The 21,282-nt window shown below is 36.9% G+C and overlaps 1 protein-coding gene across 1 annotated transcript in view; it reads right to left on the reverse strand.

Moving 5' to 3' along the window:
- The window catches only part of LOC130572122 (laminin subunit alpha-2-like), a gene marked incomplete at its 3' end in the record, with an annotated part of 148,196 nt that overhangs the window by 37,343 nt on the left and 89,571 nt on the right, over window positions 1–21,282 (reverse strand). Inside the window, exon 5 of the mRNA XM_057363573.1 lies at window positions 6,015–6,257. Coding sequence (XP_057219556.1) covers window positions 6,015–6,257 — 243 coding nt within the window. The remainder of the gene's footprint in view (window positions 1–6,014; window positions 6,258–21,282) is intronic.

A 21,282-nucleotide genomic window follows, 5' to 3' on the forward strand; every position in this document is an offset into this window, starting at 1 on the left:
CGTATCATTTATAATAAGAAAAATAAAGTCAACATAAAATTTCCAGTCTGCAATTGCATATGTTTCAATTTTGAGTACTTACAAAATTTGGATGCTCTGTCCTCTTAGCACTGACATTCTCAGATTCTAAACCCAGCTATGAGAAGAAAAGACTTAAAAGTCCATTCCTAAGTCTCTTTTTCTTTCCTTCCTCCTCTGCTTGCCACTGCTTGCCACCAAGACTACATCAGACAGGACAAGCACTGTGGTATGAAGAGGAAAAAAAAGCAGCATGCAAACATTGGGAAGTAATAGAGTTCAATGCCCATGGCATCACTGGCTTGAGGCAGGCTCAGCAAAGTACTGGGACATTRGGAGAGCTTCCAAGAGAGCTGACACATGAATTTAAAAAGGGGCACAGTACAAGCATACAAGTGCACAAAATAAAAAAAAAAATTACTGTCAAGAYATAGTTTCTGTTTATTGTTCTTTACACAGTTAGTACACACTTTGAACTTCGACTTGACTGAAGAAAATAAAGACTGATGAACATTCTCATACAAGGCTAGTCTTTACTACCACAGAAAGAGCATTTTTTTTTCTGATCTCAGACTTGCACTGCTACCATCACAAAACAGGAATGAGATTAGGCATTTAAGGGAAAAGAACTGGAGCATCATTGCAATATCTTTCATTGCAACTTCATTGCAGTATCATTCTCACCACTACAATAGCAGTGACAGGAAGGCTCATTGCAGAATAGGAAGGAGATGGGTTACTTAATTCCACCATAACTCCTCTCCCTGTCAGTCCTCTGCTTCAGCCTTAACCCCAGAGGAGACAGGAAGAATTTTCTTGTTAAAGGCTAGCATCAGAATTCTGAGAACCTTCGACTCCATCAGTCACATGGACACCTCTTGCAAAGTCTTCCAGTCTCCAATTTTTACCTTTAAACACAGAAATATCATGCAGCTTGCAATGGAATATAGCAGATGTGGACCTGTATTAGCCCCTTAATAATTACCATTATCATTGTATCAACTATCTGATGGTCCCACTGATTGCTTCACAAATTCCCCTTGCTGAAAGAATCAAGCATGAAGGGTTGTGTTTGATATGAGGCACCAAGACAAGCATTTTTGAAATTTGGTCCACTTGGTACACTACAATTAGGTGTCACTCTCACTTCTACAATCAGATTACTTCTCTTCAAATATAGGGCCAATACCCTTCAATTTTTCTGTCTTAAAATGTCAAGGTTGAGCATTCTCAGCAACTGAAAATAACATATGAAAGGCATCTCACACAGAGATTGCTTCTCTTACTCAGTACAAGAAAATATTTACTAAACCCTGAAATCTCACTGTCACTGTATAACCCAAACTCCAACCAACTGCAGAAATATCCTTTAAGACAGCACCTTCTGGGGATCCATTCTGCCCACAAATAGGGAAAGACTTCTTTTCCCTGAAAGTCCACGCACCTTCTTCACCACCAGCAAAAATCATAATTTTTTTTTTGACAGAACACCTCTATGTGATGACAGACCAGGGAGTCAATCGAGTATTCCAATTAAGATTTTAAAAGGTGGTAATTAAATTGACAGCCTTCCTCTCCATTTTTATACTTTCAGAAAGCCTCACTTTAGAGAAACTCWGTGTTTCCCAGAATACTGTGTGTGTGTTTGCGTGTGTGCTCTTTTTGCCTTCTTAGTAAAAGGAAGTGCTTTCCTACCAGATTAGTAAAGCTTTTTTTCCACTGTCTTCACTGCATGGGAGTTTCAACATTGCACAAAAAATTATTTGATACTGAAGACACAACAAAACAAATTTTTAACTTAAATATTTATTTTCTCCTAGCCTATACAAAACACTAAATCCATGTATAATTGACGAATGCCTTTTACAATTTTACTTTCTATGAAACTATAATAGGCCAGGTAAAACATGTCATTTTTCTATGAAAAGATACACATTTTCCTAGCATATTATAATGATCATGTGTTGCACTTGAAGTTTTCAGATGGWCCAGATTTGAAACAACTGCAAGTAAGAGGGAAGATTCTCATGTATCAAAATACAAATACTAAATGTGCTAGTTCAAACAAGCATTTGCTAAGAGAAATCTTTCAGCTTCTCACAAAAATTAAATTACAACATGGAAGGCTAATGTTCAGAGTCTTMCATTCCCCTAGTCATTAAAGTAAAGAGGCTGTGACACAAATTGTAGTCTAGCAGAAGAAGAAATATTTCAATAAAGATGGTACCGACTGGATGTAAACATTAGAGRCTCCAGTGTCAGGGAAATGAAGCAAAAATCACTATGGTAACTCACTAACTTTTAGTTTTTGAACTAATGATCATCTGAGGAAATATAGGAACAAAGAAATGCCATTTGTATTTGGTATTTAAGTAAAGATGAAATCGAAATGAGCGTTCTTTTTTATCTGAAAGTATCAGACTCATCCCATCAGTTATTAATCGTTACATAAACGGRTCTTTCATAGTCAGTGTAAAAAAAAACTATTAAAGCAAGAAACATCAGCGCAGTAAAAGTTAATGAGTGAGCTAATCTATTTCCTTTGTTTTTTGGCATGGGGAAACTGAGACAGAAGAACATTGTTTTTGTTTTGAAATAGTGTTTTTTGAAGCTTCAGCATTTATATTTATTTGGGGACTGAAGCATCTCTCTTACAAGGATAAGCTGAAGGAGCTGGGCCTGTTGAGCCTCAAGAAGAGATGACTGAGAGAGAACCTCATCGGTCTATGTATCTGAAGGGGCAGTGCCAAGAGGATGAACCAGGCACTGCTCAGYGGTGCTGAACATCAGGATAAGAGGCAACAGACMGAAAYTGATGCACAGGAGATTCTAACTAAACATGAGGAAGAACTTCCTTACTGTGCAGTGACTGTGCACTGGAACAAATTGCCCAGAAAAGTTGCAGAGTCTCCCTCACTGGAGATATTCAAGAACCTTCTGGACACAATCCTGTGCCATGTACTCTGGGATGACCTTGCTTAAGCAAGGAGTGTGGACCAGATGATCCACTGTGGTCCCTTCCATTCTTACCTGTTCCATGATTCTGTGGTTACAYATCACAGAAACAGCTGTGCTAGAAGTCTTCCTATGCCAGTATGATATAGAAACACACTATTTTTCTCACTTTCACTGATCTTAGTACGGAAACCAGAATCCTAGGAATTCAAGTCTGCACTTTCAGAGAAATTTCTTTGAAAGTCTCTCACTTTTTTCATTTGGAAGCTGTCATTATACAATCTGCCATTAATTYGTGACAATATTCAATAGAATTATTTTTTGCAAATAACTCCTGGTCTACAGATTGCTTGTTCACATTTGACCTTGAAAACTTAAACTTGTACTAGTTACATAGATCTGAAGATAAATCACAAGGGGTTTTTGTTTATTTGTTTTTGTTTTACYGGTTTTGTTATTCTAGCTGTTGTTCTAATTCTGTGATTGGCCAGGATAATATTACTGGTGCAAAYAGGAACAGTATTAAATGACAAAAATATTTGGCTTAGAATGAACACTTCTGGAAATCTGCTAATGAATCAAGCCATTGACTAAAATGTTCATTGAATGCATACATGAGGAGAATATAATCTGATTTTACAAGGATGACAAGTTTTAACTTCAGACAGTACTGTAGATGCACATTTGACATTGGCACTGGCTTGCCAACCACGTTCTTTGTGCACTTGATCGGCTTTCCTATGCATACACCAGAACAGTGCACCTAAATAACTCATGCAGGTTGCATTTCATAACTGTCAGTCTTACAAGATGACTGCAATATCTGATTCACAGAACAAAATCACTGTTCTGGAGCAAAAATACATTATATGCAGATGTAGTTCCRCTGAAAGACCAGGAGAGCCAAATACCAACAGCAACGCAACTGCAAGTAAATATGATATTGGTAGAAATGCTATTTTTCATGTTATGTGTTTGAAAAAATATGAAAAAGCATTAACCTGGGATAACTCTCTGTAAATGTTACATAGGTAATAATGCAGCCTTTGACTACTCAGACAGATGAAACTAGTGGTTTACTTGTGAGAAGAGTGGTGTTAAAAATGTAACATAATTAGTGCATGTGGAATGATATTCTTCCAGTCACTATAAAGGTTAATCTTYAGGCTTCTCATTTCAAGCTGTTCTCTTTCTATTACGGCCACATCTCAGATTAATAACTGCCTGTGTGAGGCAAGATTAATTTAGGGTGGTTTATCACATGCCTTTCATAGAGTATGTTTATATCTTATAATTCCCCTTTGCCAAGTGGAATGGAACAGATGCATTCTCCCCTTCAAAGTCATCTTTGTGTTTTAACAAACCATGTATCAGATGCTGGTCATTTACTAGGTTAAGGATAGAGCATCAATTACAGCACATCAGGCCCAGTTAAAAATTACTAATTGCACACCTATGATCAGAATTAAGTTCCACTCAATTCAGTAGGCTTTAAGCCAGTGTTTCAGTCATGGATACATGCCAGCATGATGAATAAAGTTCTTTGCTGTTTAGCTCAGTCAGTGAAGAACAGAGAGTCTCTGGTTTAACCAAGAGGACAGCAGACTGCTGGAATCAATATCTGTCTGTGAGAGAACTGGATAACCAAAGAAATGGAACACTGCAAATTAAATTAATTATGGGAGTAATTACTTTTGCATTATATTTTCAGTACAAACATTTTCTCCCAAAGAAACTGTGWAAAATTTCTTTGCAAGTGATAAATTACTAATTCATGTCCTGTTCAGCCCTTAAAAACCACCCAGTTGAAACCAGTTTTAAAATACAGCACATGTATGCACTATTTCCTTTAATATCACTTTATCTGCTCCTGCTAGATTTTTACAAGAATATCCATATAAATGATACAAGCACTAATGATAAAACTACAAACACAAAATATTTGCAAATACTTTTCCGATTAAAAAAAATTATTTCTCATCTGATAACCCTTGACAATCTGAAATTCTGTTAGAGCAAAGCTTATGTCTTTTTTAAGTCTATCAACAGGATATTTTCAATGAAAGTTGATATTTTCAATTTTTGCAATGAGCATTGGGAATTTTCTGTGAATATAAACAAAGTATACATATCTATATCCRGGAATTAAAAATAACTGTATTAACAATTTTGCATGTGAATGTTGCTTTGCATTGTGGGGAACAGAAGAAAGTAATTTTGTACCTCTTTATTTGGAAATAAACCATTAAAGTGTGGAACAGAAAAAAAATAACACAAAAATAAATATTGAGGCTAAAATTTCATTTGCAAAGCAAGTGTTGGAAAAAATGTTTWAAAAAAATACGCAGCTGGAATGTGGTACACATGTCTTTCCCGCTCATCATTCTAAGTGACTGAAAAGCTGCATTTTCAGCTACAGGCGTTAAATCTGCCTTGCTCTTTCAACCAGAGACTCGCATTCTCAAGCCCACCAAATCTTCTCCACCTCCTCAGCTMAAACAAACGACTGGTCCAGGATTCACCTGCCTGGACACATGTTAGAATAGTTAAGGCCTCTGAAAGGAGAAGGAACAGTCATAAACAGGGGCAGAGAGCCAGCTTTTAAGGCATCAAATTAAAATCTGACAAAAATCATTACCATTTGACATCCTGGCTAATAGTCAGAGACTGAAAATGCTTCTAAAAGAAGTGTTTTAATAAATTCACTSGGTCCAGGATTTTTCTAAGTGTTCTCACCTTTGTTCACAAGTGACATGTGAACATATTTCAAGTACCCAAACCTATCTAGTGCTAGTGCCTACCTAATAAATGTTCCAACCTCTTGTTCACTTTGTGAATATTCTTATATTCACAAAGAATATTCTTATATGAGTGAACCTTGTACGCATTCATAGGACCATGCAAGATGACTTTTTTAAATCAGCAAATAGATTCTCTTGCCATTTTTCAATTGTACTCAAACACTCTGTCTACTGAGTGCAGATTTGCCAATTAACCAAAGGGTTTTTTTCCTGCCAGGTTAGATATGGAACACCTCTTACCTCTCCATTCTCCAGAGGATGGATTTTGGAATAATAAGAAGTACATATGACTTCATCATCTTTTAAGTAGGACGGGGTTCCAGGCCGGGGATAAATGTTGTAGCGTGTCAGGCACTCGCTGTCTGTGATAGCATAGTACTGCCATGGTTGATAGTCTACACCATCCAGAGAACGCTCCAATATCCAATTCCCAGGGCGAGGGGAGTTAGCTGCTTTCACAATAACRTATGCAATCTGGAAAATCTGAAAAACAGAAGAATTGTTAAAATACATGTAAATGCATAATTAAATGCATAATTAATGCATAAATTCATTTGGATTGCTTCATAGCATCAGACTAAGAACAGCAAATATGACAATGTTTGACTGGGTTTTTCCCCCCTGGAAATGCAATATGCCCTTGGATTACACTGAAACGCTAAAACTACAGAAATAAATTCTCCATTAATATTTCTGGAAAAAAGAATTAGTCGCATTAGGCCAATAGGGACTTTGAAAATAGAATTACAAAGCACTCTAAGTTTCACATAGCTTTGTAGGTAATTGCTAGGCTGCCGTTTCAGCCAAATGTTTGCAAAATTTGTTTTCAAGTATTTTCAATTTGCAGGAGTTGGATTGTTTCTTTATGCGTATTTATAGACACATCCCTTCCACAATGTTTAAGAGTTGCCAAACTCTTACAACTCTCTATTTCTTAAAGGAAAACATAGTTTTAAGCTATGGAAAGGTAATCACATCATGCTGAAATCATTCCATAAAACATTCTTGTTTCAATCACACAGCTCAGCACTGTGACCATGAAAAAGCTTAATAGGACAGAGACACATCAAATATCAGTACAAACAGAATGTAAGCATATAATCAATGCTCRTTATAGCCCATTTTACCTGCCTATTCAATTGATTTATTTCTGTGCTGGAATGCAAACCACAAATGCGTTTGCAGCTGCAGAATGACACACATTAGTGATGCAGACCTGGTTTGGTTTGGTTTTTAACCTACCAACAGCTATGTACTACCAAAGTAGAACTGAAGCCAAGGAAAAGGAGCAGCTATTTTCATTACARAAGTAGAACATACAACAAGTTAATATTTTTAGAATGCAATGCTGTGAGTCCTGTGAGTCCGCACATGAGGATATCATGGCAGTGTTTATTTAATACTTAATGCTTTTGTATCAGATAGTCACTGCAAAGAAGCTGCAAGATTCAGACTTAGTCCACACAAAATCTCTTGTGAATGCTTAGACAATCAGTAAAGCTACTGAAAGAATATCCAACAGCAAACAATCAAAGAAACAGCAAGAAGACTTGAATTGGTTTTTATTAACCATCAGTACTATTACAAAATAGAAAATGTGTTAAGTGACAGAGTACAGCAAGTATTACCAAACACTTGATGATGAAGACAAAGGGAACGTTTATCTCCAATTATAATTTCTGCCTTCTGTGCAGATGCTGACAATGTGGTAAGATTCACAATAGCTTCAGTGAGGAAAATAAATCACTAAYAGCCAGAGTTTTTCAGCAGAATAAGAAAGAGGTGAAATAGTATTTATTTYAACCTGAAGAAAATGTCTATAACTGCACATTCGTGGAAGATTATCTCAATATTTTTCTTCAAAAACATAAAATAAACACTCTGGAGAATGAAAAAACTGTGTTTCATTCCAYTGTTTCAACAGGAATCATACAATCACTTGTCCCGTTTCACAGATCCCCTTTTCTCTCTCCAGCTCATTTACAGCTATATTYCACTGTGGCCACAATTACAGTTTTAACTATCCTGGATCAGTGTCACTAATAGTCTTTACAATAAACAGAGACAAACAAAACATTAATCTCTCAAAACAGTCCCCCCCAACCCCCACTTAAGMTCTTTGAAAWGTAAAAAAACACAGAACAGAAATTTCATCCCAGAGTACTTCTAAAAACTTTAAAAAAAATTACATAAGCAATTTGCCTCAAGTTCTCATAATAAGACTGATCCTTATATGTTGAATGGATAACGACTGAGGTTAAACACATTGCTAGGGCTTCTACTGTGAAAGATCTGTGGTTTAGGACATATCTCACAATAATTTCACAATCACAGGTGTGTGTATACATAATTTGCTYTTTGGAAGTCCTAAAATTTGCAAAACTTCAGGAAAGATTCATTGTTAAATACTGCCAAAAAAACATTTAGCTCTGCAAACATCTTGGATGCATTGGCTCTGCAGGGCCAAGAGGTGTAATCAACAGGAAGTCTTTCTTTTTATTTGCTTTGAAACACTAGGCTGTGYRGGAGAGTGAAACTTTTTACAGTGACTTTTCAAATTGAAGCCCTCTTCCCAAAACATTTCCTGCACCTTTTTCTGAGGATTTGTTTGCAGTCTTGTTTCTTGCCTTCAGATAGTGCACCGCTTGACTGCAATTTATTATATACCTTTGGATTTTATTATTTTTAGCATGCTCTGTAAATTAAACTGAAAAACAAAAAAAAAACACCCCACCAGTGGCGAATAAACAGCATATTGCACATCACAGTGGAGTGGATATCATTTCACTTAACCTAAATCAGACAAGAAAAAAAGCTTCTTATTGTAAATAAAAGAATACACATAAAGAGCTGGTTTGARCTACTATTCAGCTACAGTTTTCARCCTGATCMAGACTACTACTGTCTCAGCTTCTAMGAGYTCCTTCTGCAACAGCACCGAGCTATCTGCAACCCACTGACCTAAGAAGCATTTTCTTCTCTCTTCCAAGTCTCTACTCCAACAAGCAGCATTGCAAGACTGTATTGTATAAAACAAAATTATTTGCTGGATAGAGTTGGAACTAAGGATCAGTATTTTTAAATATTGGTAGATTGTTAATGCTAGCTACAGACAAAGGAAAATGAACAAGCGCATACATCAAAAACATGGCCTGGTTGATATTATTCCTGATCTTTCCAAGGCTAGGCTGRAGACAGTAAAGGATGCTAATCCATGCTTCTTTAGAAATACCCTTCCTTTGGAGACAGCTGGACATGYACAGCTTTAGCATGAATCCAGAACACAGTTGCCCCAGCTCAGTCAGCTACACCAGGCAGGACCAGCTCACCACAGTGCTAYGAGGCAGAGAGCACACATGCTGCATTCCATGTTTTACTGTGCTTTCTCAGCAAGWTGGCAATGACAACAAACAGACTAAAATTAATGGCAGCTGTATGATTATKCTCAAAGCAAATCAAAGTATTGGAAGTAACACTGACTTTCCAATCAGCTGGAAAACTGTCCTTCTCCACGTGTAAGAGTAACTCTTATTGTGGAGTTGTTTGGCAAATACAAAACCTGCAAGCATTTATTGGCATGAGAAAACTACYTAAGTCTAATGTATCACTGAGTTTTGCTGCATTTGTTTCCACCATCAAAAAAGTGAAATTATTCAGTATTCTGAAGCCAGCTTTCCCAGTACACACTGCAACAGTACAGCTACTCTCCAGGGGTAATCAATGGAACATGCCTGGATTGCTTTTCAGATAGTATCAATAAACCGACATGTCAAGGGACAGAGGAACTGCACAATCTTAGAGCACATCTGGATTTCCACAAGTCCAATAGAATGTAACCTAGAGACCAAAGTTTGCTTATATAAATGTGCAAATGGAGCAGTACCAAGCTCCCTGGTAGCATGCAAAAGACAATTAACACAGCTGCCAAAGCACAGCTGGTGCTTTTTTCTACTTGTTCTACTCATGTGACCATAGCAGTATAATTATGGGAGTGGGAGGGAAATAGTCTAAATAGTCCTTTAAACCTTTCCCAAATTACAGGCAACATAATCCTCAAGACGAGAAACAAAATGAGTCTTGGGTCTCATTTTCACTGGTAATTGTCTCAGCAGTGAGAACTATGAAGCACATTTTGTAGGACACTTCCATAAGTTATAGCAYTCTACCTTCTTGTGAATGCCTCATAAGACATAGAAAAGTGCATCCTACTGTACAGGATAATTTGCTATACCAATATTATTCAGAAAGAGCTGAAGTGAATCGTTAATCTACATAGGGTTAGCTACTGAAGCAGGAAATCTCATTGTGTCCGGCTCCCACTTGCGCTTCTATTTAAAAAATAAATCCTTCGGTTAGAAAGYGCTCATGTAAATCAGAATATCATCAGAGAAAAAATGCGTTACCACACAATTCTACAGAAGTATTTCCATTTCATTTTCTCAACAGCAAAATTTATTAGCTCTAATGGAAGCTCCCATCAACAATCTGGTGTAAACTCTGTATCTACTTACTTACCATAGTTATATTATGCTACTGCAATTCAGTGGCTGAGTAATTCACTTGGTATTCTTTCATCAAGAAGAGCGCAGAACTTGGGCAAGGACTTGCTCCCTTACAGGCTGGCATCCTTAACCATGACACAGATTTATTTAACCAGTCATTTAAAAGTGCTGGTAGGGGTAGAAAAAGCATTGCAGACACCCCTTGTCCCAGTGCAAAATCCAGATGAGTCAAGGCTGTCTCAGAACACCCTAAGGTTAAAAGGGGTGCAGGAAGGTCCCCCTCATTAAGAAAAGCAGGGGAAAGTCTGTGCAGAATTGATTATGGGATGTGTTAAGATGATTGAACAAATTTAGGGGAGGGAACAGTGGTAGAAAAAGGGAGGGATCCAGTTGCATCAGGAAGGAACAAGTGTAAGACAGAGGAGACAAGAGATTAAAGAAACCTGTTGCTTGCAACTAACTAGCTGGTCAGGCTCAGACCTCAATYGCTGAAATATGTCCGATTTTCTCATTAAACTCTGTTTCTATATATCTTCCATTTAGGCATGCTCTCTCTTTTTAGTGGGTATGTTTGAGTAAGAACCAACTTCAAGCTCAACTAGTCAGCAAGTCGAAGACGTCTAAATACCAGCAACTGTAGTGGGGCTGCAAATCTCCACATCTTGAAAAGACTAGGGCTAGCTACTGAAGCATTGCATGCCATGGATGCATCCATAGATGTACACACACCTAGCAGACTTTAATCCTGATCAGCTGGAGAGGAAGAAGAGGGTGAAGCAGGCTATGCTGTGCCGGTGTTCATGTGCATGTTGACAGGGCACTGTGATTTATTTATGTTGCTCTGTGCAGCTATGTGTGTGTGTTTATTCTCTCAGGAGTATGAGCTCTGCCTTGCTACAGTTTGAATGTAAAGACAGGCAYAGGAGCCTGAACTTCTCATATCTCAGGTGACCAACAATCAGAAGTCACAGTTATAAACAGATTCTCAATGCAAAAGTGTTCCTCGATCATTAACTTCTATCTTGATAATCACATATGAAAACAACGGTTATATATGGAGGGCATCATGAATCTTAAATACCCTATTTGCATTGTCCTTCATTTTGGATTAGCCTCTCTGAAAGGTTTAAGACATGAAACAGACCAAATCCAACTACACATGAATTGAAGCAGAGGTTGTGTYGTTTTGAGAAACAGCTCCTTGTGTTCTCATTGGTCAATCTATGAGGTCAGTAATATTTCAATTCACACTGTTACGGATTATTGTTTGGGTTTACTATGTATGAAACAGAGACAACCATTTTGATGCAAGAATTTTTATACAGTTGGCTATTTAAGAACAACTAACCTCATTTTAGTCTCACATCCAACTCAGACAAAAATTTTCTTATTAAGAAATGGAATGGCCTTCCAGATTCCTCAAATGGCCATTGAGCATGTATTTTTTCTATCACTGTCCTGAGAGACGGTGGCCATGGTTTCAAATATTCTGCTCACAGTTAGAAATTCTGTAATTGAAAAATGTTGGCAYGGGCAGAAAAAAAAATACGCTTAGCAGGATTGCACTAATATCAGCTTAGAGAGCTAAACAYCTCCCTACCATGCTGCAGTTTGCCTTTAATGACAATGCTACTCCTGTTCATCTGAGCTGCTTCCAACTGAAATGCTGCTACCAGATGGGGAATTTGGGCTGAAAGAAACACACACTTGATTCCAACACAGAATTTTTTTTTTTTACCCCCAGTTGGCAAGCAATTCTAGCAGGGTATCCTCTGCCCAGAAAAATTGTAACTACAGAAAGCTGCAGCTACAAATGTCATGCAAATTAAGATGTCCACAGCACTTCATGGGAAAAAGATTTATCATAGCAAACCTTGAGAAGCTCTAAGGTGGGTGTCTCCAAACCAAGCCATTTCAGTTAGAAATTCATCTTTTTTAATAAGACAAAATTTCACTTTTGTACAATGCTCAGTCTCATACAGTTAAGGCCTGTAGAAAATGCCTTTTAAAAATATTATAAAATACCTGAACTTAGAACAAGCTCAGCTTTCTCCCTTCCCTGTATGCAACTGCTGGAGAGGTGCAAGTTCCTTCAAGAACGCTTCCTTCTCCATAATAAAAAATACATTATTTACTAATACTTCTCAACTTTTGCTCATATTAAAAGACATCATTAAAAAAAAAGAAAGAAAAAGAAAGCAAAGTCTGTCAAAAGGGTGCACTCTATACAATTTCAAACTGCRAAGTACTCATGTTGTCCAGCTGTTGAATATGAGACACATTAAGCCAAATGGAAGGAGCCAGAACTTGTGAAGTTTCTGTCAATGTCAACTTTATTCTTTGTAATTTTCTCTGTTGGTTTTCTCCATTACCAACTGTTCAGCTGTTTGAGAAGGCCTCAAAAAGAATAGCTGCTTTCTATTGACAATTTTTGCTGCTCATCACTAGCCTGATGTATACCAGAATTGAGAGCTGAAATTAATAATCTCTTTTCACAGTACTTTCAAATAATAGCAGAAAGCAATTTTTCTCTTTATTTCCTAAAGCKAATCACTTCTTTCCATGGAGAAAAAATATTTTGAGGAAAGAAAAATTGATGAAAATACCGATATTCAAAACCTTCTTCTTAAAACCTAGACAAGAGGGGAGGACAGAAAAAGTTGTTCCTAAAGGTTGTGCCTAAAACACACACAAAAAAAATCCTTTTTTAAAATTTTCTTGATCCAAGAACTGATGCTCAGCCTAATTCCAGAAACACTGAAAGTACTCAGACTGAAGCGTTCTTATTTCCTTCAGTGAAGTTTCCATGCAGTGTCCTCTCACCAGCTCTCAATACCAAGTCTACATTTTCATGTGCCTATCACAACACAAACACTATTTGACAGCCACCATCAGCTACAAAACTTGTTTTTTTCAAATAAGCTTCTTATTCATCATAAACTATTTAAAGACAATATATTTCTTCAACAACAATAACAAAATTTGCTCAAGACTGAGAATCCTATGATCCCCTTACTTGTCACACCACCATTCTCCCAGCTCTGCAAATTTCTCTAGAACCAAAACTGCTAATAGTAAAAAATCGTAAGACAACCTCATACACATGTCAGATTGCCTCACTGGATTCAAAGGTGAATAGCTCTCTTGCTTAAAGGCAAAATTAGAAAAGTGGTATGTATATGCATTGTAGTCATCCAGGGAAAACGTGAGACAAGTAACCTCAGAAAGAAAATGCATAAATTCTCAACACTATTTAAAATCTTTGTTAGTGAATATTATGAACTGAAGCTGAAAGGATTTGCTCACTTAGAGATCTTTCTGACTAACCACAAAAAAAAAAATCAATTTATGGTCTGATTTAGCAAGGAGCATTAAAAAATTGGGCAAAATAATCCTGTATATATTTCTTGTTAATACAACCTCTCAACCTAGTATTACAACCCATCTTTCAGTACAATAATGGCTTCTTAGCATTTCAGAAGGCATTGGAGACTCCTCAATCCATGTCATTTAGAACCACTGATGAAATCTTTTCTTTAATGCTGTGGGAAGGTCAGCTTGAGCATTCTCACTAATATTTGTTTGTTAGAACACCTAGAAGCTTAATGCAGCAGGCTCTTCTGGAGTTGTGGCTGGCATAGATGTGCACTCTTGACCCTTAACTGAGGAAAAAGATAATTTGATTTTCCTTAGGCTTTTGTCTGAGTGATATCAATAGGGAAMACTTTATTCTGAGACAAGAAGGGAGCCCTGGGTAACATCTGTTACTTACTAGTGTGCATATATTCTCCCCTTCCCAGAAATGGAAATCCAGGTGGAAAGCTACATAATATAAAGTAAATTTGCTAATATATATAAAACAAGTAGATCTTTAAAATGTTTACAGTAATGTCAAAATAATGACTATGGTCCTGTTTGTTTTCATGATGACAAATAATTACGTTTTCTAGGTATGTTTGCTGTAAATGTTTACTGGTATATTTATGTGCAGTTTATTTTCTTGTTTTTCTTTGTGAGTTTTTTAAATGCTTTCGTTATAAACTGACTTCAAGCCCAATAGTTTTGCTTTAAAAAGAAAAACTAAAAAATTAAATACTAATTAATAATGTACAATAATTAAAGAGTAAATGATAATTTAAAATCATATCAGAAAGATAAATTACACTTTCTTCATCGTACAGATATCTATTTAGTTCATAATGCACGAACTGTAAAACTAAAGAACTTAAGAGAATCGCTAAAATGGTCAGATTCAAGTCTATAAAGGTAACAAAAAAAAGAAATTTAAAAAATAATTATTATGATTAACATACCTCTATAAAAGTTGGCTGTGAACTTTAATAAAACAGAATATCTCATTCCTTCTTCTTTTTTAAATTGATTCCACAGTCATTTGCATGTTTTTAGTTGCATCTCTTTTGGGCTGTCACTTGAACAGCTCTTAATGACTTAGGTGTAACTAAGCCAGAAAACTGGACTTAGGATTTATTTTATTTTGAGATAATTTGTTTTCTGAATTCTCAAATGTTTACATAACTTCAAAACAGAATGATTCATGTGCAAGAAATAGTAAAAACAAATACTGTGGATGGCAGTTCTGTGTTGCAGACACGCACTGGAGCTCACAGATCAGCATTGTACACTTTGAGGTTCTACAATCGGCTGAAGCCAGCACAGAGCGCCAGCTACTCTGGAGGGTGGAACTGTTTCCCCACTGCCTCCAGAAGTGCATTCCTGCCCCCACCCCCAAGCTGGCATTGAAAYTTCATACTGCAAGCCAAATCAGAAAATTGATCTGGCAGAAACTGAAACCCAGTAAACAAGACAAGACATAGTTTTGAGTATCAAGGTACATCTGTTTTCCTGCATGGCAATGCAAGTGGTAGTGCCAGAACAAGAAGTATGGAAACRTCTCCTTTTAACCAGTGAGGGGAAGGGGGTGCAACAGCTGTGATCAGCAAATTCCAGCATTATAGTCTCAAAAGACTTTGAGTTTACTCACTTCTTTCCTCTTTACACAAACATTTTTGAAGATGGACAAAACTGACTGTCTTTTGTTGAAGAAAAGTCCAAGTTTGGGCTAAACTTGATTTCTGCTAAACTACTTTCTGGTTTGGGGATGAAGAGAAGCTTTAAGCCTTACCTACACAAATGCAGTTCTGAAAGCATTTCAAGCCCACAATTATTGGTAACAGGGACAAGGAAAATATTAATTGAACACCTATACAAAATGTTTGCACATATATGCAAACTTCATACACGAAGACCAAATGGTACTTAATTTTAATAAACTGGTTCTTATATACCAAGACYGAACAGTATCATTAACTTCCTCTTCATTCCTTTAAATGGTCTGATACTTGATGTCAGAAATTATTCAACAAAAAACTAGCTGCATTTTTTTTTACTGATGGAAAATGTATTTGATATTCCAGAGAAGACAAAACATAACATTAAAATCAAAATTCTCCTAGTTATATGCATATCCCTGTATGACTATTCACCTAATGTGTAAAGGCTATTTTAATATGGCTTTATTGCTCCACACRTTCTGATTCCTTAGCCACTGTCTGGTGACCTGTTGTAAGTTAAAATAAAGAACTACACTTATGTATTAAAAGAAGCAATATTGTGAAATACCTTATCATCCAATTTACCCCATATTTCATTACGACTGTAAGATTACCTTCAGTCAACCCCTAAAGGATTCGTTGAACTGGACCTCATTGTGGGGTTCAACTGTACAAACACCCAAACAATGGATTCCACTAGTTTTTTGGAACAAGACAACAGGGAGATTGTTCCAGAATCCAGAAATCATGCAAAAACTTTGAAATGGTCAAGGCTTAAGCGCCTCGTTATTTCTTCTTTAAGAAAGAATATTAATTAGCTAGAAATGCACACTKAATTCATGAGTCTCTGCCACCAAATTGCTGCATGACTCTGTTCCTGTAACAGGATGTTTTCAGACTGCCTTTGGAAGGGATGGTGAAAACGTAAGCAGTATCCCATTTACCAGAAACACAAAGAAATAACTGGTCAGAAATGGCAGCTTTACTTCTGAGACTACAGAAGTACTACAGACCAGTGCTTCCTATAGCAATCTTCTTGTAAGCTCCTCAAACACTGGAAGGCAGAGGGAAGGAGGCCAAAAGTGGTGATGGAAGTGGGAATTTAACTCTTCATATAATCTACCATTAAAAACAGACATTCTGCAAACCGAACATATMACAAACAGCCTGTCTCAGTCTGCCCACACATCTGAGCAATGACTTGCACACACTTCTGCAAGACAGTATTTGCCCCACATGGCACAAGTCACCCTTGGCTAACAAACATTTGAACTCTGCTGCTCTTAAACAGTGATGAACCTTTCTGCAAGAGATCTGTGCTCCCTCAAGAGATCTGGCTAATGCTGCTTATGGAGGGACCTGACAGCTGGAAATGTCTCCTTCAAACAGCTCTCAACACTGCAGTCATACCGTCAAGGCTAAGGAGCAAATCAATAGCAAGATCCCACAGACAAGGTCTCTTCATCAGAGTGTATTCCTCTCTCAAACTTCCCTTCTCCCCCAACCTAAGTAAGCAATATTGCTTTAAGGYATGGGGGGCAATACCACCATTTTGATGTTTGCACCGTCTCATAGGCTTAACATAAAATGTGGACTCTSTTCAGACACATTTGACTCTCCTAATATTGCATGCTTTTTTTCCTGTATTTAGTAGCTCACAAACAGGATTTCYTTCAGATAAGATTTAAGCCAGGGGAACATGCTTAGAACATACCCGACTCATTTTATCTGGTAAGGGATATTCAGTCCCCAATAGAGCCAGTCTGAAGTAAATCTCCCGACAAGTGAGCTGGGTCCTCAATCCCAAATGAACACAATTCCTCTCCCACATCTGTCCCCTCTCTCTTGCATTGTGACACACTCGTCACAAAAGCAGGCAAAATGGAATTATCAATATTCAGATTTTTTTTCCTCAAATGGTTTCAAATTTTACCCAAATATTCAATTTACAGATCACATTTCCCATTATGTGTAAGTCCTCAGGATAGCAGCATAGCAACAGAGCATTCAAGTCTTAAAATAAAAGTTTTTAAAAAGCAAAAATTATAAAGCATAATAACAAAGTAATGAATCGCAGATCATATTTCACATATGGTATCCGTAACTCAGCTGTGAAATATTACTTTCAGAAGTTTATTATATGCTATTTCTGGTGTTTGTAGCTGTCCTACCTATAAAAGCAAAGAGTAAATATGTACTTTGCATGGGAGACTTCCCCCCTAATAATATTTTTTTACAATTTGGGGCCAACAGTGCACATACAGGTCCTATTTCCCTTCATTGACAGAAGTTTTCTTCTGTCCCTTTTAGGGTCTCCCTACACAGTACCATAATAAGTTTTWAACGCACTACCCTTAGTACTATCTGATTCTTTTTGAGTCCCAACTTAAACCTCTCTCATTTCCTGACAGTTTCTTAGTTCTCATGTCTGTCTTTAGCCACAAAGACAGTTGTACAGTCCTGTGTAGAGAAAGCAAGAGCAATCACTCARTTTTGAAATTCTTTCTTTTTTCTAGCATTATCTTTATTAAGGACACATGATGTATGCTTGTGACTGTGCACACGGGCACATGTTTATTTCTGCTCATGGGTATTAAAGTGAATCAACTAATTAAGAAATCATTCAAAATCACATGAGAATCCTCCACTCAAGTTATATTTGGACAACACAGAATTACAAAATAATAAATTTAGCATCAGCAGAATATTGCTGCTGCCTTTTGTAGATGGTTTTCTACATGCCTCTGAGTCAAGCATTCCTCTCCCACTTTCAGCTATTCAGTTCTCTATATAGTTTAAGAAATGTGACTTTTCAAATTATAATATGYACCATTCAAACAGTAAAGTCTATGAGTATAAACATACACATTCCAGAAAGTATTGAAATATACTTCAAGAGAACTGTAAGTGCAATGATTTCAACGTAGAGTCAGAACACAATTTTTTAGACTCCTACAGGAGAAGGGTAGCGGATGGGATGAAAAGATAAGGTAAAAGAGMTGGATGCTATCAGAGCTCAAATTGATGAAGTGTAAGTTTTTTAGAGAGAAATAGCTACATAGCTTAATGTGAAATTATTTTTGCTCTTATTCTTGCTCTTGCAGTTTACAAAACTCTGAGGAGCRTCAATTATTTTCTTTTTCTTCAGATATGTACGCCTGGAAATAATTACYTGGGCACTGAACTGATCCTCCACAGTCTCAGGCAATTAAGACATAGTTATTAAATCCAGAAATTTCTGCAGGAACATTAACTCTGGGTCCACCTCAGTTCTACACATCTACAGTTTGCACAGARTATTCCAGCATCATTTAATAATATGAAGTGCATAGCAAAAAAAGTCTAAATGCACATAAATATGCTCCTGGCACAAGTATCTCAGCAGTACCAAGGATATTGCCAATGTCCTTGTTCCCTAGAGCAGCTGGGAATTTGTTAATAAAAGAGTCCTGATGTGTGTAGAAATCAGAAACAGATGGGCTGACCATTTCACCTCAAACTGCCAACTGGYTTTCCTGCGAATTTGCCAATTTTCTTTAAAGATACTCTACTAATCTTCCACACCACTGTGAAACTAAACCAACCGAGGATTTGGGAATAGCATGAGTACAGGGAATATGTTCTCCCTTGAAGTCTAAGAATTTCTGTTTTGCCAACTCCCTTCTCTGAAATACTTGAAGAGAAGGCCTATTTTTGGTCCTACTAAATGTTTCACTCACTACCTGAACTACCTCTGTTGCACTTGAACTGCCCAACTCTCTTAAGGCAAAGTAGACAGACCCTCCCCAGCCAGCACAACTAAGAGCTGCAGAACAGCAGACAGCTTCTCTTGGTACCTAGCACATCTGTGAAACCTCCCACTCCCAGACTCAGATCTACCAAGGTAGCTCAACCTGTCATTCTAACCTCCATTTAAATTCGTGCRAGGAAACTCACAAATAAATCTGTRTTTTTGACCTCCTATGCACTTGCTGGATGAAAAATGATGGCTGTAAAAAATAATTTCACATTTAGAGGTATGAATGGCGTTCCACAATTTTCTGGTGATATAGATGAGAATTGTTATAATGGCTAAAAAGTGGGGAAAAGTGAAGGGTTAAGAGCAAATTATCAAAGATGTTCAGAATCAAASAGTTCCAGTTTTCAACTCATATTTTCATAATAGATGGGGTACAAATTTCAAGCATACTTCTATGAATTAAAAACCTAGCCTCCATTATAGATAAAAGCTCTTTATAAGTATTAAGGGAAACCTCAACTGTTGAGAGAAAACAAGAAAAAATACTCCATTTTTCCCAACAGAACTGATAATATTTTGGCTTGTTCTAACATTAAGTATATTTTACTTCTTCTAGTTCATTAGCTATTGGTAAATAGTATACATCATTTTTATGTGGCTCCCCTGCACAATAAAGTTGCCCCAAAAGGCCAAGCATTATATAGATGAGGAAATTGTAATTATTTTCCTGATTTTTTCATGAAACTAGGATTGCTAAAAGCATTCCATGTACTATCATAATTACTAGTAATAACATAAAAACTAATGCATTCCTGCAATTTTCAGTCCATTACTTGTGGATTTGTCATTTGTTATTTCTATCTCACAAAAGGAAGTTAAGCATTTTTGTACTTAAAGCAAGAATTCATCAACATAAACATAGCAATTACTGAATCTCCTAAAAGCCAAAGGTAAAGAATGGAATTTCTTTTAAGTGAGGTCGCAAAGATATCTGGTGACCTTCACCATTCCTAGTGTCTTCAACACAAAATAGTAGCTGAAAGAGAAATTTTGTATTCTACCGGTTAGTTTCTTAATCTATAATGCTCTGACTATGAAATTCCTGGATAAGCAAACAAAAACTCCCAATACTTCTCAAAACCCCAACAACTCTTATTTCTTACTGCACAGTCTAAAAGCCATGCAAATTGCAGCAGATCTTTTACTACATTTTGGGGAACAATTCTTGCTCTGTTCATGTAGTGTGGAGGGTAAAATCGCATGCATTCTGAGCTACATGGGTTACTCAGATCATAAAGGCTGTGCCAGATAGCATTAGTGACACAGGGTCTTATCCCACCTCTCTGACATCCACAGAAACCTCAACATTGCATCTATTCCAGCCAGGAACAAATGAATRGGCTTAAGAGAAGGTATCAGCTTTAGAGTTGCAGAAAGACTGCCAAGTTTCCTTTGAACAATTAGTAATAGAACATGGGAAAGAAACAGGGTCAGACTTGAGCCTCGTCTCATTTTAAAAAAATAGTAACAAAAAACCCACAAGTCCACACCACACACAGTGCAGCATTCTCAGACTGCTGTCAGCTGGCACGTGAAGAAGCTTTTTAAATACATTAGAACAACCCATTTTACTTCTCCAGTATCCTCACTGACCCTTTAGTTGCTAGCTTTTAGTACATGAGAAAACTTGTAACTTTCAGACATTCACAAATTTGCTTATTTCTTATGATAATCTAGATAATGAAATCGCAGAGGGAAAAACAGGACTTGTAAAGACCTAGTTTGGCACATCTGACCTAAACAACTACTCAAGTAAAATCACTAGGACGATGAAAAATAAGGATGGAAATTTAGTTCTAATCCCGAGAGCTACTCACAGATTAACAGCTCACAAAAAACAAGAGGCACAATTCCTTGCTGTAAAAGCAAACCAGTTAATAACCTTGAAAATTGAAAAGACATTTAAAAAAAAACCCAATCTCTTTAACGCACAGGACCCTACTCCCAAACTTCTGCAAAAAGTTTTAGCTCTCCTGTTTGAAAGAGAAATGCACATTGAATACTTTTGCATATATAAGGCCAAAGACACAGATGTAGGATTGTTTCTGTCACTAACAATGAGGGCTCCAAAGCCAGAATGCTAATAATACTTCCAGGATTCAAAGGCTCTTCCAGATATAAAATTACTGCCCTCC

Source organism: Malurus melanocephalus, unplaced genomic scaffold (genome assembly GCF_030028575.1).
Source record: "Malurus melanocephalus ecotype Western Australia unplaced genomic scaffold, MMel_1.1 scaffold_29, whole genome shotgun sequence".
Lineage (NCBI taxonomy): Eukaryota > Metazoa > Chordata > Aves > Passeriformes > Maluridae > Malurus > Malurus melanocephalus.